Below are 17942 nucleotides of genomic sequence, written 5' to 3'. Positions count from 1 at the left end.
ATTCACTCGACCTCTTGGAGCACGCCAGGTCAAGTTATCCGTGCTACTTGCGAGGTGGCTCAGTTTTCGCTGCTTGCAACTTGACCAGTCCGCTTTACTCTCTTTGAAACAGCTTCTCGAATTAGCGGTTACGCTTGTTTCTGATGTTGATGGTATGTTCTGAAAACACTCCAAGAGGTCATCTAGAGTTCTTGGTGACCATATTTGCCCTGCTTCAAGACTTCAGTGTGTAATCCATGCAATATTAAGGCTACTACGGCCATAGATGGAAGCAAAGGCTCAGCTAGCTTAAAAAAGATGGTGTTTCTCGAAGAAGTACTCAACAAAAGAGCTTTGCTTGGACTTGAAATTAAGTGCTGTACTGCATCTAGGTACTGGATTGCTTTTAAATGTGGTCAAAAGTTTCTTCTTCCACTCACTCCAAGAGTCGCCACTGTCTTCCTGAATGCATATTTCATACCACTTGAGCGCAACACCTCTCAAGTAAACATGCATGTTAGTGATTTTATTCTCATCAGAGAGCCACCTGTTTTTTTCAGGGGCATATTCATAGAACTAAAGCCAACTTTCTGGACTTGAAGACACCGTCGAAGGCATCAGGCTCTACGAATTTAGGCACCGGTTTCACAGCATTTAGAGAGCTTATAAGGGATGGCATTATTTGGTTCTGTTGCACAATCTGTTCATGTTGCAGCTGAAGAGCTTTCAAAACGAGGCTCACCTCTTCTGTTGAAGACCGTGATCCTGAGTCTCTTCGACACGCTGGTTCAAGAACTAGGTTGTAGAAGGTCACCACACGCAAGTTCACTTTAACAGCACCTTTCCGTCGTAGTTCAGTAGTGCTTGCAACTGCCTTTCTCACAACCAGATTCACGAGTTCTTTCGAGCAGAGCTCACGAGGTAGGTCCACCGCTGCTTCATCTTGAACTTGTGTAACAATCGCCCAGCTTGCCATGCTCTTTTGTTTGGCTTTCTTTTTGTTTTTGCCACCCTCTGATTGGTTCGACAGCGCATAAAAAACGTGTCGCTGAGTGAATAAAGCACGTTTGTCTCCTGGCACTGCTTGCGTCGTCTGTTCCTCAGCTCTTGTCGCTCGTTTAAGACGCCGAATATGTAACAGCTGGTGGCAGCGGTGGGATCTGAACCCCCGCCTTCGAAGAGACTGGTGAAGCCCTTTGTCGAACGCACGGAGATGTTGTGCATCGTCTTAAACGAACCAGAGGAAATAAATCAAGTGACGACCCCTTGTTCTTCCCCGCCAACTGAAGACATATTTGAGTCTGTAGCTACACAAGCCTCTTTAACATTCGAACAAAAAAAGCAGTTGAAAATGCTTATTAGCAACATCAGCGATTTGTTCAGCCCCCACCCCAGCAGAACAAACCTTGTTGAAAACGACATCTAGTTGACATCTGACCAACCCTTCGAACCAGGATGCACAGGTTTTCACCCCGTCATAAGAAGCTGTTGAACGATTGCGTTCAAAACATATTGGCCCTGGGTCTAATCATGCCGGGGGAGAGCGATTACGTGTCACCAATGTTTATCGTAGAAAGTCCTGGCAAAAACCCCGACCATGCATTGATTATCGAAAATTGAATGCGATTACAAAGACCAAGTTGTTTCCCATTCCTAATGTCGAAGCCCTGTTCGTTTCCACAGCACAATATGTTCCCACGTTGGATCTAGTCCGCGGCTTCTGGCAAGTGCCACTCACGGAAAACGCCAGCCAGCTAGCCACTTTTATGACTCAGACAGGCACATATCGCCCACTCGTGCTGACTTTTGGTCTCAAGAACGCACCGTTCGTATTTTCAAAACTAATGAATCAGGTGCTCGCAGGCACAGAGTCATTTGCTGTTCCCTACTTCGATGACATCAGGGTATTCTCTAACACTTGGCAACAGTATTTGGAACATTTACAAGAGGTTTTCCTTCGACTACGTAAAGCAGGCTTAACTCTGAAAATGACTAAATGTCGTCTTGCGAACACCCCCGTCCACTACTTGGGGCATGTTGTTGGCCAAAGAAAGCGACGTCCTTCCGAACTAAAAGTTGACGCAATCACTAGCTTTCTTTTGCCGAAAACAAAGACCGACATGCATTCATTTTTGGGTTTAGCTGAATACTACAGAAGCTATATTCCTCACTTCGCAAACATAGCTAGTCCCCTCACAGACGCTCTCCGCAAGACCGAACTAACTACAGTGCATTGGGATACGGCTCGAAAGGCAGCGTTTGCAGAGATTAAAAATATTCTTGTCAGCCAATCGGTTGTCGCGGCACCAGATTACTCCCTCCCTTTCCTAGTTCAGTGCGACGCCAGAGAACGCGGGATGGCCGTTGTTTTAAGTCAAGTGAACGAAAAAGGCGAGGAACACCCTGTTATCTACGCCAGTAGAAAGCTCACGTCTTGTGAGCAGGCATACAGCACAATAGAAAAAGAATGCGCCTGCTTGGTGTGGGCCCTCAAAAAGCTCTCGTGTTATCTGAAAAGGTCTTCCTTTGTTTTCAAAACCGATCACTCCCCTTTGGTGTGGCTCAACCAGATGTCAAATGAAAATGGCCGCTTGATGAGGTGGAGCCTCGCACTCTAACAATTTGATTTCACAGTGCGGCACAAGAAAGGCAAACACCATGCAAATGCTGACTTCCTCAGCCGCACTCCCTAGTGTTTCTTTTTCTCTCCCTCCCATTGTGTGTGCATGCATTTCGGCGCACGCTTCTCCATTGTAGTTTTGGTTTCGTGTTATCTGCTCCCGGTGAATTCAGCCGCCGGGCTTTCCCAAACTTGCGCTACGGTGCTCGCTAGTTCACTAGGCTGTTTCAGATCCCTTCATGCCGCCTGACGAGTCCAACCCTGCGCAAGGTGTCTTCTGCCAGCTCCTTCTCGCTACATGCGTGGCATCCAAGCACCAATCGGCGAATGAAGCCCGTTCTCATCGTCGCTTCCTCCTGGGAGCCCCAAAAACCATGCATCCCGTCGTCTTCACCCGTGTCAAGCATATGTGAACGTGTGAAACGTGCGGTCAGCGCCGTGCTTAGACAGACTTGCCTCGAATGTTGGCCACCTGTTCCTACCTTCAGTTGTTTAAGAAGCGTCATCCTCTTGAACGCCTTCCGACATGGGTAGCTTTGGCCGAGTTGTAACATTCGCCCAGCTTGCCATGCTCTTTCATTTGGCTTTCTTTTTGGTTTTGTTTTTGTCACCCTCTGATTCGCTTGACAGCGCATAAAAAGCGCGTCGCTGAGTGAATAAAACGCCTTTGTCTCCTGGCACTGCTTGCGTCGTCTGCTTTGAGCTTTGAGCTGTATCATGCTTTGAGCGGTATCATGCTTTGAGCGGTATCATGCACTATAGCAAATAACACTAAAGCAGTTGCATGCAGAATGCAAAAGCAAAAATAAAGATCCTGTGAGGTTTTCTTGCACGGCTTATGTTTTTTCCATGACACCAGAAACTGGCAAATTTCTTTCGGACTAGTAGAGCCGGAAAGTGGGTAGAAGTCTTGGACCGAAAAAAGTTTAATTATCTGCAAGATGCAAACAATCGAGATTATTCCAAAGCTTGTGCGAAGACCAGTGATGATGTGCAAAGACTAGTGAGACTAACATTGCCTCTAGACATCGTCATCCCGTCCCCTGCAGTACTGACCAGTGAATGTGCCATGGACGCTATCACTCAGGCGCTCACGCACGCGGAATCACCCGTACTCGCCTTCTGACCTCTCAAGAGAAGCAATGGCGTTTGTTTGATCAACGACACTGCGACATACACTTTTTGTCCGGTTCTTTAGTCCTGCTCTGGTCTCTAACCCGTCGAGCTGGCTTGTGAGAAAAATTGCTTACTCACTACACAGGTCCATACCAAGTCTTTTGTGTGGTTACTACTCTGACATATAAAATTGGTCCTGTCGCCCCGTCGCCTTCATGTGCCCCACGGGCTACTGATATTGTACATGTTGCACGCTTGAAGCCCTACTACTCTCCCAGTGACGTTGACATTTAGATGTGCCGACACGGCGCTTCTGCCGCCGGGGATTATGCAACGTGCATGCATTATGCACATTGATATTCTGGGCGGCAACGCGCGTGTGTGCCTTAGGAGGAAGACGAAGGGTTGCCTCTGCTCGATCGCTGGTGAACCGGTCATGCCATTACTGCTGGTTTTAAATACATCTCATCCACAGCCTTGTCGATACGGCGTCGCGTCTTATCCATAACAATATTTATACTGTGACACTCTTTTAAATTGTGTACTATCCAGACAACAATAAAACGAAAACAACTTTCGACCATTGCTAAATGACAAGATGGTTGTTTTAATGCAACTGATGTTCATTTGCTATGTTTTGCACCAGCTGCTGAAAGGAAGCAGTGATTGTGAACGACGGTGGTCTTCTGCAGAATTAATAGGGTCGCACACTACGCAATCATCAGCATCGAGTCTTACTGAGATGAGGTACAAAGTTAGGCAAATCATTAATATTGATTAAAAATAATAGAGGGTCTAGAACAGATTTCTGAGGAATGCCTCGTCTCACGTCAACAAGGGATGATTACAATGAATTGAAATAACTAAATTGTGAGCTATATTGAAGCAAACGGGCAATGCAAGAAAGAAGGGGAATCATTGCGTGTGGTATCTAATTTCACTAGCAAGTTATAAATGAAGAACAGAGTCAAAAGCAGAAAAGAAGTCAATAAAAATTGCATCTATTTGATTTCCTGTATCCAGGTTAAAGGTAACATCATGAACGAAATTGACTAATTGTGTAACACTGCTGTAGTCACGGTGGAACAGGTGCTGAGCTATGGTTGACATGGAAAGTGCTCAGCTTCCTGGACATAAGCATGTAGGTTACAATACAGAAAGCATGCAGCTCAGATTTCAAGCTGGTCAATGCCAAAAGTATCATTCACATGCATAAAAGCAAGCAAAATGTATAAATTTCTGCTTATGAACAAGTAATCATGAAGCACGTTTTACTCCTCTTAAAGGGACTGAAAACAGTCCAGAACATGAAATGACTCAACTCCACTGCTGAAAAGATTGTCTGTCGCATTGACTCTAACTAACCCTGTTGTTTTCATGAGAGGTAGATTTATGCTCTTATTTCGTCCCTAAAAGCCGTGAATAATTATCTGTGGCACTTTTGGCAGCAAAAACATCAATGATCCGATGTACCTGGCCACGTGAACGTTGACCATTGTTTGCGACAACAAATTTTTTATTAGTATTAAAATACTGTTGGTTTCCGTATATTAAAAGACATTACACCGTAAATACGTACCTATAGACCTGCGTTAGAAGTATGCATTAAAGCGGAGCTAGCTCCCCGTGACGTAATAATCCTATGCTCGTCAGAACGTCTTGAACAACGTTTCGGTGTGCTTATGCAAACGTGAAAGCAGTTCCCAGGTCGATAAGATTTTGGAGCGACATAGCCTTGCTACCCGCACTTCATCTCGGGAATCAAGCATAATGCTACCTGTTGTGTCCGTGCATATGTGTAGTGACGTTTTGGGTGACCTGGCTTGCCTCACCTATCGAAAGAGTAAAGACGATGGGACAAGAAGCTGCCCATGACACAGGTGCAGGCAACCTTGGGTGCAGGCGCATGCAACGCGATACAAATAGGGAAGCTGTACAATGCCACATTATCTCATTGTATATGCTGACTACTTTTAAAAAACAATTGAAATGCTCAATTTAAAGGTAGTCATGCATAGTTACAGGAACTCCTGCGAAAGCAGAGCAACATTCAGAAATCACGAGAAGAACTGAAAGTTGCTGATCCCTTCTCGCCTTGCTGCGGGAAGGTTTAAGGCGTCTTTGTTCAGAGCCTTTGACATTAAAAAATACTACTAGCGAATCGGGTCAGGCTCATACAAGCAGTATTCTTTCTTGTTTTCCTCAGTTGCCTCTGTGAAACCTACTGCTGGACACTAGCTCGGAGGCTCTGTGTTTAAAGGGAGAAAGAAGCATCAGTTCGTGAATAACAGTGTGAGACATAGCATCATTAGAATCAATGAAATGTAGTCTAATCCAAGTACAACACACTTCTCACAAATGCACAGTTTGCTGCATGCTTATAGACCTGAAGTGGAGGACTCGGTACAAATTTACGAAACCGTTTCTGTAATCATTTGATGGCTGCGTTAAGTGACTGCCAGCCCTCTTCATCACACAAATCATGAAGGGGGTCAGATACAAAGGGGGGGGGGGGGGTATGCTCCTAGGGCTAAAACTGTAAACATTGAATAAATAAGCGCGGTTGCGTCTTGTCTCGGATATCAGTATATGGTTCATACTTTTGTAACCGCTGTACTTGCTACGCTCTCACCAATCACTCTGCATTAAAGTGACTGACAGCATGAAAGTTACTTTGCTCGCTGAAGCGACTATTATCTTATGTTAGCATTCAGAATGATGCCTCATTTGATCCCAAAGCCTCATTTCATGTACCATCGCGATATGCCGCTATGCGACCTCGCGGCCAAAACCGAGTTCCTTTTTAAAGAGCCACTCACCAGGCCCCACACCAAATTTTAGTTAGTGAAAGCTGTTGGGTGTTCGATGAGGAACATTTTTCCACAAAAATTTTATGAATCGGTTCATCACGAGTGGAGAAAAGAGGTTTTTTGAAGCGCGCAAAACGAGGATGAGGGGAGGCAAGCTTGAAACCCTTGCCGCTCCTCCGCGTAGCCTTTGCAAGCCAAATCTCTTCCTCATCCTCTCAGGCATCCGACCAAGAGGTCACGTGCGCATGACATGCCCCAACAAGCCCAGCCCCCGTGCACGCGAGCGGCGTTGCTTTGTTGACCAGCATTAGTTTGTGGTCTTCTGCCTGTTTTTGCGGGATGGTTTGGAAACCTTGGCTTAGATGTGATAGAATAGATGAGTACAATAAGTGCGCGAACGCATAGGAGCGTTCCACGGTGGTCGTCTGCTCCATGCGCTGACTGCGAGGACACGAACGCATGCGGAACGCCAACACATTAGCCCCACATCTCGTTGCAATTCGCGGGAGAAAAAAAGGAAAAAAGACGCTTACATTCCCTTATTACGCCTTGTTACTTATCTAGTTTTATTGATCTCTTCAAGCAACAATTATATAAACCACGCATGCCGTATAAAATAATTTTCGCCATGTCACGGGCCACTGTTTTCAACGGCAGAGCAGAGTCCTCTACGTAGAGGACCAACGTCACTGCATTGCCATGTACGTAGGGCCATTTATAGGCGCACGTCATGCCCTCATTCTCTGGGCGCACACCAGCAGAAGGGAGGGAGAGCAGCGTTCATCTTGAAATTTGACCCATTTCTGCGGCGCGTAGCGATATAAACTTTGGCAGGCGTGATCATGAACGCCTCATCTATGCAGTGCACTTGTCAGCTCGAAATTGTCAAACCTGGTGAGTGGCCCTTTAAATCTTATGATAAATGTGATGACATACTTGAAAAAAGAGCTTGTGATTCTGTTTGCGTTGCAGTTGTTGATAGAATTTTCCCTTGATTTGCTTGGGATGCTTCACTGCGGGTATGTAGTCGCACTTGAACAGATTTATGAGTAATGTGGTTCGATTCACATGCTGGCTCTGGTGATGTTTCCACAGCTTGTCCCTCCTCACAAACCAGACCTGGTGCTGCTCCATGTAACGGTTCTGCTGTGAAGTCATCCTGAAATAAATTTGTATATGTTGTCGAAAGTGAAAATGCAAAATATTATTCCCTAGAAAAGAAATCAAAGTGCTTTTACAAGATCTCTTTCAATGAAATCTTGGTTTTGGCGTGAGTGGAATGGTTGTGCCTCCAGAGAGCAACCACCCAAGAATATCAAACGGTGCACGAAAACATGAGTTAGAGATGTATACACCACAAAATAGGTACTCATCACATTAACTAAAATGCACTCTTAATACACAATGTGAAATATTTATTGGAACTCATGAAAAAGATAAACAGTAATGCGGCTACACCACTAGTCACTGTCATAAAAAGACGGCGGCGTACGCCCGTTAATGTGGGGACGACAAAACAATAGTACCCCTTTTCTGAACACATATCATTACCCCCCTCCGAGAAGACAGAACTTGCACACTGCCCCAGCAGGCAAAAGATACTTAGTATACTGAGCCTGCTTTTAGTATATCAACATCTATCATTTGCTCCAACAGTAGCTAACATTGTTAACCTTTTGTAGGTTGACCTTTATTCTTGACACAGTGATGTAAAAAACAGCTTTGGTACAGTGATATAAACTACAAAAAAAATAGTACCAAACAAATCTCATTGAAATCTATCTAGTAGTTTACTGAAAAAATGTGGGACGTATATGTCCGATTATCTTGCGAGGGTGTTTTGAAAAAGTGGGAAAACATTGTCGTACTGCCTCTTGAAGGCACCATGTCGCAATTGCTTCAACGGATATATGGAATGAAATGCCAGAAGCAAGGGGCACACAGTATCGCTTCTCAAGCTGTCAAGAGGGAAATCATGTGGACCTGATTTTTATCACGCAACACCAGCTGCAGTGTAAGCCTGATTCATACCGAACGCTCTGTTCTGTTCCTGTAAAGCTTACTTCACCAGCACCAAACATATTTTTTATCATTATTTGACTGCCTTACTTTTGCTGTCAATACTGTTGAGCACAGCTGTTGCTACTGAACATGTGCCTTAATATCTGCAACTGCAGTGAGGGATGAGCGGGGCGATTTTAAGGGGGGCTGTCCGAGTGAATTGATCGGTTAAGTTATTGCGCAAATTTACGAAAGACCTGTGATGGTTGGAAGCTAAAATGACCTCTCAAGAAAACCAGAAGAAGAGGAAATTATCCAGCATTCTGATTGGTAGGTTCCATCTATCTGAAGAAGAGGAAAATTCAGAAGCTATAATGAAACGCTGACCAAATATCAGCACTTCTGTAAGACTACTACTACCCTTTAAAAGCATGGTAAGAAAAATTTCCTCGAAACTATGAGCACATAAGTAAACTATTGCTACACATGTTTTTTGTTTTCACACTCGTTTCATTCAGTTTTCGCCCACAAAGCCTGTCCAAAATGCTCAGCCCAAATTGCGCCTCATTGTTCGAGAAGGCTCACGATTATTATAGATCGCCGTGTCAAGAATTCGTAAGAGACGCAAACATTTGAGATTATTATAGAAGTTGCGCGACGACCAGTGATAAGGCTTGAATATTTGACGGCACATGTTTAAATGCTGACGCGCTTCGCCGCTTGTCAGTTGATTGACAGCCGACACTCAGTTTGCTGCTATCAGTGCCAGTGTGTATTGCTGCAATCAGACTTTTCATTGACCGGCCACAAGTACGGTCAAATAAGCAGTTTGATCTTCAAACTACAGTCTGCTCCTTTTGTCAACGTCACAACACCGTGACAATATCAATGATTTAGCAAAGTGGGATGGGTGATATTTGGGATAAAATGTTTTCTCAAGACTTTTCTAAAAAGTAGGACATAAGTGTCCCACTGTCGCACGAATGGTTAGGAGTAGACCCCAGGCTGGGGTAGTCAAATTTCAGTGCCTTCCTCATGGGGCGCCTCATGCACCATCTTATATTTCAGGTAATGATGGACGAGGAGCTTGAAGGCCTTCTACACGTAAGATGTTTCACTGACAATGTGATTGTGATAGGGTCTGAAATGGCCAGAATGTGTCCGCTAGAATGTGTCCGGCAAAGATTGAGCGAATATAATGCACAACATCGATAAGTGGCTATTCTTTCAGAAATCTGCGACATATTTGGGTTGCAAGGTCACTGAAGAAGGCATTCACGCTACACATGCAAAGAAGGGGGCAATCTTGCAAACCACTGAGCTTATAACAGATACAGAGCTCAAGCCGAATTCGTGAGGGTAAAATTTTGAGTTTAAAATTTCCCAAGAACACTTTGACAGTGGTGGAGCAATTCTATAAACTACTGAAGAAAGATGAAAAATGAAATGGAGCAAAACATATAAAGTTAAGAAAGACCTGCCAACAAGCAATATGGTCCCGATTTTCTGACTCCAAGAAACCACTCACAATGGCTTCTGTTGTGTTATTCTACCATTTCGCTCCCCTGATTTCTCACGTTAGCTAAGTGCATTTTGCGTGAATCTCGTTCGACAAACAAATTGCATATTCCATGCCAATTTTGGTACATAATCTGTAGAACGAGTGCCACTAAAGCACTCAGACGTGGCTGGCTAGATACAATCAAAAGAAACAGTCAAAGTGTCTTTGGATCAACAATAAACGTATCGTAATTACAATAACTTCTTCTACTTTCCATGAGGATTACGTATGTCGTAACCTCCATGCCATGTGTAATACAGCTTCACTGGTCGTGCAGCTTCAGACAATGACATAGCCTCACGAAAGTTTTAGAGCACATCTCTTAGCTGCCCGTTCTTGCCTTGAGTGGCGTTGCCAGCATAATCGATGAAGCGAAGAAGAGTTAAAAAAAGAATGAGACCAGAGCGCAGCCCACCACTGCGTTAGTGTCTGCAATGCTTCAAGCCTGCTCGCTCTTTTTTTTGGCAGTGCAACGCATGCCACTACCACATGGGCATGAGAAACTGGTTTGACATGCAAGGTGTGAAAGACAAAGACATGCGTAGGTCGAAGGGCCACTTTGCGCACTGAATGCTCCAGCACCGTCGTTCAGTCGCCAATAACACCATCATTAAGGCACGTGGGGATAGTACCCACCGATCCATATGTGGAAATAAAGGGCTGCATGAACGGCAGCCTGTATGCGGCCATTGTTGTGAAATGCACGCATGTGCTGCTTTTTTTTCTAGTTAGCAAAACATTTGCCCCTCAACTCATTGGAAAATCAAAAACACTCAATAGCTGCACCCGGCATTCACATTGGACAGTACCGTAGTGGTCAGTGAGCCTGAACACACCCACTGCATGGCAAAGGCCTCTTGCATGGTCCTCCATTTGATCTGGTTCTGTGCTCGCTGTTGCCACATTACACCCACAAACTTCCTAATCTCATCTGCCTACCTGACGTTTACTTGTCTTTTTTTGAAATCCAATCGACTACTTTCAATGACCAGTAGTTACACGCTATGTGCGTTGCCCACGTCCATTTCTTCTTCATGACTTCATCTATGATGTCCTCAACACCCATTTTCTTCCCAAGCCACTTAACTCTTTTCCTCTCTCTCAAGGCTACATCTATCATTTTTTATTTCTACTGCTCAGTGCACCCTCAATTTAAGGTGAACACCCTTCGTAAGTTTTCTCTTTGAACTCCCTTTGCCAGTCTGCTCTGTAGTAAAGTACCAGTAAGATGCAGCTATAATATACTTCCCTCCTCTAGGATAGGTAAACTACCATTCATGATTTGAGAATGTTTGCTGAATGTTCTCCAACCCATCCTTTTTCTCCTAGTTTTCTCTCTCATAGTTCGGCTTCACAGTTATTGCCGGTCCTAAGCAGAGTTTCCTAAGTAAACGCTAGAGGGAACTCTGCCGCTAGTGTCTACGGGAGCTACAACTTACAGCGCTTCAGAGAGCATGGAAATGGTGGATAGTACACGGATTTGTATAAGCTTCGTACTTCTGGCTTCGTGTGGGTTCATGTGGCTTGAAGCTGTTTCTTCACAAAACAAAAACCAGCAAATGTTCAGCGGTTGCACTTTACCACCTTATCTGTCAGGCTTACAATTCCAAATTGGCTCACAAAGCTCAAAAGGATTCGTTTTTGCTTTTTCCTTTGAAACAAAACTAAAACACAGCAATAAACGAAGCCATGTGTGCAATTCACCACCTGCAAGTACAAAAACTAGACAAATTCATGTACTACCCATTATTCCCGTGGTCGATTGATAAGGCTGTACCCTTAAGATTGGGTGGTGACGAATGCCACCTAGTCGTAATACTTAGTGAACAAAAACTAGATTTATTATTATTTCTTTTTAAATAGTGAAGTTAGAGACTGGTACTTTACAGTGAAGAATTTCAATTTCCCTCGTGTCTTGATTTTAGCCACTATCAGGTAACTTCCTTCTAGTTATATCTACCCGCCTAAAGTATATTTCGCCCTCTCTGTCCCTAAACCCCAGTGCTTTGAAAAACTCTGCGCCATCATTCTGAACTATATGGTGAAGCCCTTTACAGAACATTATCATGTGTTCAACAGTTTTCTCCTCCTCTCTACATTCACTGCATACAGTGTTTACCCCTTCGTATTTGGCCCGATATGTCTTGGTTCGTAATACTCCCGTCCTGGCCTCAAACAGCAAAGAACTACACCGAGTATTATTATAAATCCTTTCCTTGGCAATTTCCTGCTTAAAAGTGGGTTACATCTCTAGCGCCGACTTCTTATACACGCATATTCTCAACATGTCGGTCTCTGTTTTTTTTTTTTTACCTTCATCTTAACCGATAGTTCTTTTTGGTTTCGCCCCCTGCTGTTTTCTAAATATTTACCTGTCAATTTTCGGGTTCACTTCCTCCATTTTGTATAGACATTCTTCATGTACAAGTAACTGAAAACCTTCCTAGCCCAACGCTCCTCTAAAGCGCTTCTCAAATTTTATTTTGCTGCTAGCTTCCCTGCCCTCAAATGATGTCCATCCCATATCACCTTGTACCCCATGATTTGGTGTATTCCCGTGAGCTTCTAAAGCAAGCCTATGTATTCCATGTTGCTTAATTTCTAATCTTGCTTGAACCTCCGACCTCATGCACAAAGCCACATTGCCAAACATCAGACCAGGAACCATGGCTTCTGTCCAAATCCCTCTCACATCATACCTATTGTAATTCCAAAGTGCCCCATTTTTGATCACTATTGAATTCTAGTAAATTTTAGTTGTTACATATATTTCGTGTTCCCTTACGTACTTGGTCCCATTGCTTATCCATACGACCAGTAATTTGTATTTATCCGTTATCTCTAGAGTGACATCCTGTATCCTAAGCTCACTTACTTCATTATCATTAACAATCATGACTGCTGATTTTTCCTTACTGAATCTGAAATCTAACCTATCTCTCTCATTACTCAAAACCCCAAAGTAGTGGAGCAAGTAGCTATAGCTATAGCTATGCTCGACAGCAAACGGGAATTCATCTACAGCGACTCCACGCCGGCCATCAAAGCCTTCAAACGCGGAATCATCTCCGACCAGGCGTTACGTATTCTGCGCAAAGCGGACGCGAGTGCCCTGAAGCACCAAACTGTCCTCTGGTTCCCCACCCATCTCGGCCAGGTGCCGGGTGCCCTATCCAACCTCAACGAGATCGCCCATGATGGAGCGCGCACACTTGCCGACCGCACCGCCACAGGGCAACCCCATCTTGCTGAGTTAGATACCAATCGGGATGCACCCATTACGTAGAATGACATAACAAAGCACTTTTACCTGGAACGCCGCATTTTCTCACGCCCCCATCCAAAACTTAACAGACCGCAGACATTGACCCTATGCCTATTACAGACACACACATACCCAAACTTTGCCACGATTCGCGTTTATTATTCTCATGCATACCCCAGCGACACATGCCCATCATGTAGACACACAGCGACACTCGCACACGTGCTCTGGGAGTATAGAACAACTCCTCCCGACTCTACCTCAAGCAAGTGGGAGAGGTTCCTCAGGAGCTCACTTCTTGCCGACCAGCAATGGGTCGTCCAGCAGGCACACGAAGCGGCCGCCAGGTACTACCTGGCGGCCGCTTAACAGTGACCACTGATGTCACTGTTATAGGACGGTAGCTGTTTATGTCAGCTTTCTCCCCCTTTTCTTTATAGATCATGCTCATCCTGCTAAGTTTCCATCCATCAAGGACTTCACCATCGATTATTCCTATGCTTGCTGCCTCTCTCAAAGTCTGCTTAGACTTGCGACCCGATTCCTCTTTCAGCATAATTGGAATGCTGTCAAGACATGTTGATGTACTACTAGGAACCCTCTTCTCAGCCCTTTCCCACTCTCGTTTTGAAAATGAAGCCACTGCTCCACTTGATCCATCCTTGTCTATTAAGGTGCATAAGGCACTTTATTGTTGAAAGTTTTCTGCCATCTTTGTTCTTATATATTAAATTGCTTCGTCATCTTTCAGCCTAACACCTTGAGCTGTAGTTATAAACCTGACCTCTCGGCTTGTATCATTACTCAGGGATTTTAGGTGGTTCCAAAATTTCGCAGCTGCGTTTTTATTCTTTTTACGTACTTCTTCCAGCCACTGAGCCCCCTTCCTTCTGATCTTTTCATAGATCAGAAGCAATGCTTCCCTTCTCCAGCATAGAAAGATATTCCATTTTCTTTCAACATCATCTGTTGGTTCACCCCTCTGCTTAGCATGTCTGTGTTCTTTATAACTTCTTCATCCCACCAACTTTTGAGTTTGTGTCTCCTTTTCCAGGGCAACTTGTCATGTGCCTTAGCAAGCTCTAGCTCAAACAGTCTGAATAAATTTGTGTACCTCCACACCGTTTTACTATTCTCAGTGATTACTTTCTTAATTTGTTTAGTAGCCATTTCCATTTGCCTTTCTGAATAAAAATTTTCCCGGTAGTTGCTCACCCTGTCTCCTTCCCACTTTCATCGTTCTTCCAAAACTTAGCTTGTTATGATTGTGATCACTATCCAGACTATCCAGGGTAGTGATCACAAATGATCGCAGTGCCAGAGGTCCCTCTAGTTAACTTTAAGAAACTCTATGGTTCTAAGTAGATGTATTCCTGTAAAACTTCCAGTGTCTCGTTAACTATTGCAAAGTGCTGTTCTCTAGCGATATTGTTGCATATTAGTATTCTGCATATTAATATTCAGATCTACTTTTCTGATTTCCTCGTCCAATACAGTAATCACGAGTTGTGAATCCCGAGTTACTCATCAAGACAATGTCATCAGTGAATGGGAGGTTACTGAAGTACTCCATTAACACATCATAATTAGCTCTTCCTAATCTAGGACCCTGAAAACATCTAGTAAACACGCATTGAATAGCAATAGGGAGACCATGTATCTACCTTACTGAGATTGTGTTGCTTCTTTGCAAAACAACACATACCCCTCTCCCACCAGCTCCAACATTCAAAATCTTACTTCATCTTCTGCACTCTTCAAGAATGCTGCTCTCGGCGCCTCCGATGCACTCTGTTCATTAACGAAGATAGATGCCACCACGCAGGGCCTTAATCGAGCATGTCTTAGCGGAGTTCCCATTACACGTATTAACGATAACCACTGGTGGTAGTTGCCGCCACCAAATTGTTTCGAACAGAGAACTGTGGTTCTCGAAGGCTTGAAATTCCTTGATTTCACAGCAGCAATCAACTGATCAGCTTGTTCTCTCTCAATTGGAAGTTGTGATACAGTTACATGCTTTCGGCTGCTTCTTCAGCCGTACGCAGGAAAAAAAGGTCCGGCACGGTGATAGACAAGATTCTCCGTCCAGTCACAGCTCTCTGAAGCGCGAACTATGAAAGTAGAGTGGGCAGGTTGAGTATTCAGGGCAAGAAGGGGAACTAACGCGAAAAACGAGCAGACAGTGACAGTGCGAGCTCTCGGTACACGACTTCTCTACCGTGGATCGGCACAAACTAAGTACACCCATTGGCGTTTCACGGGCGCTGCCATCTTGAAGGTTCCTTGCGAACATAGAGTACCGCTTAAATACGCTTCATACAGCTAGAAAGCGGTAGTCGCCGCCCTATCTAAAGAGTACAGTCATATTATCTTATCCATTTATCCTGGGTATGGAGGCTAGAAGGAGCCACCATATCCTGGGTTTCGCTTCTGTTTTCACATTTGGCTCTGGTACTGTTCATTGTAATCATCTAAATCCTTAACAGAAGAACGTGTATCTTGTGGTTTTCGCGCGAACGGGTTTTTAATGGAAGATAAAAGTTATCGGCGCCCCATGGCGTTGTGAAACGTTCTTGGCAGAAATGTTTCTAGAACCTGTTCAGTTGCCATTTTAAAGGAGTGCGCCGGCCGTCGGTACGCCGCCACTGACGTCTCCTTTCGGCGCGATCGACGTGTCCTTTAGGTACGATTAAACTTTTTTTCAGCAAACAGGCCTTTATTTGGCACCTTCCGTCCCCGGTAAATAGGCGGTCTTTTCGTAATTATGCCCACTAGGCAAACGCATCTCATTTGATTCACCAACCGCTTCAATTTAAAGGAGCACTGACATCAAATTCCAAGATCGAGATGCGCCCATCATTCCATCACTTAGTGTGCATAGGTGGTCTTGGCCAAATTTGAATGGCGTCTGTCGCGTCGAAGTTATTTCATTTCGACATCAAACAACGTAGAAGAGCTAAGGAGAAAAAAAAAAATAGACTGCCCTGCGACATCGACATTAGTAATATGTGTTCGGTGTAGAGTCGGCGCGCCGCTAGGTATTTTGTGGCGGAAAAACGAGTGGCGGCGGCTCCCTCGAAGCCGCAGCAAATTAGCTCGTGTTTGTCACAACAGTGACCCACTCAGTTGTTCTAATCAGTGTTTTTAAAATCTATTTATCACAGCCATGACATATTGCATATTTAGTAGACTACGAGGCACTATTTAGTTGAAAAGCCAATTGATTTTTCCTGTGCGTGCCAAACACTTGACGTTTTTTTTTTTTCAGAACCAGCTTTTTGCTCTGAGGCTGACAGCAAAATCCACAATTCATAAAGCCGAATGATATGGCACTGAATGCGTGCCAAAGTCATTGTTCTATTTATAAAAATGTCTTAAACTAACATATTTTGATTATTGTGACGTTTATTCAGCACTTTCGCGTTTTCTCAGCCGGAATGCTTGAGAATTAATTTTTGGACACTTTACAATAGACGTTAGCAGTTTTTATATTCTGAAAGCGTATCGAAGAAACATAATTTAAATATTTTTCATGTTATCCATTAAACGGTAACATACACACATGTATATATATATATATATATATATATATATATATATATATATATATATATATATATATATATATATATATATATATATATATATATATATATATACACAGTAATGCCAAGGAATGTACAGGGGAAGTTATTAAAACTTATTAAAACTATTATAGAACTTCCCCTGTACATTCCTTGGCATTACTGTCTGTTATATCTCATTAATATTGTGTTAAAACACGGAAAAACGAGCCCTTAGGTATACACTTCTTTCCCTTATATATATATATATATATATATATATATATATATATATATATATATATATATATATATATATATATATATATATATATATATATATATATATATATATATAGATATATATATATATATATATATAGATATATACACATATATAAAATAAGGGAAAGAAGTGTGTACCTAAGGGCTCGTTTTTCCGTGTTTTAACACAATATTAATGAGATCTTGGCATTACTGTCTGTTAGATCTCATATATATATATATATATATATATATATATATATATATATATATATATATATATATATATATATATCAAAACGTAGGCAAGCTGAAAAAAAAACTTATTTAAATGGCGCATCGACTAACCGCGTCGGCGGCGTAGCAAGAACTGTTGGCGGCCGCACGCCCACCCTACAGCGCACACCTCTACTAGGGTGTCTAGCATCCTAGCCACCCTACCTCTACACCGAACTACAGTGTACTAGAAGGGGGCAGTGGCGAGGCGGTAAATGCAGGAGAACGATCCTCAGGTCACGTGGTCATGAAGTCATGTGATCAAAGCGATAGCTCATCTAGGTACTTCTTTACCTATAGGAGCAGAGAGTGTGTCTATGGACAGTTTAAGTAAACCAAAGAACATGCGGAACACGTACAATCGCGTGGTGTGTTATGGGTGTGTGTGAGAAGCATGAACGGGGTGGACGTGTGTCCACAGCTTCCGAGCTAGTAAAGTTGATTGATGATTCATTGATTTGTGGGGTTTAACGTCCCAGAACCA

General features: G+C 43.4%; 1 protein-coding gene across 1 annotated transcript in view; it reads right to left on the bottom strand.

Annotated features, from left to right (window-relative positions):
* LOC119167539 (uncharacterized) overlaps positions 1–15376 on the bottom strand; it is a 61932-nt gene extending 46556 nt beyond the window's left edge. The window contains exons 1-2 of the mRNA XM_037419037.2: positions 15093–15376; positions 7462–7684 (exon numbers count right to left, since the gene is read on the bottom strand). Coding sequence (XP_037274934.2) covers positions 7462–7684; positions 15093–15212 — 343 coding nt within the window. The 5' untranslated portion in view covers positions 15213–15376. The remainder of the gene's footprint in view (positions 1–7461; positions 7685–15092) is intronic.
* Between the last annotated feature and the right edge of the window lie 2566 nt (positions 15377–17942).

This window comes from Rhipicephalus microplus, chromosome 3 (assembly GCF_043290135.1).
Source record: "Rhipicephalus microplus isolate Deutch F79 chromosome 3, USDA_Rmic, whole genome shotgun sequence".
Classification (NCBI taxonomy): domain Eukaryota; kingdom Metazoa; phylum Arthropoda; class Arachnida; order Ixodida; family Ixodidae; genus Rhipicephalus; species Rhipicephalus microplus.
Note: the sequence above shows the minus strand (reverse complement) of the source record. Positions and strands in the feature narration are given on the sequence as shown.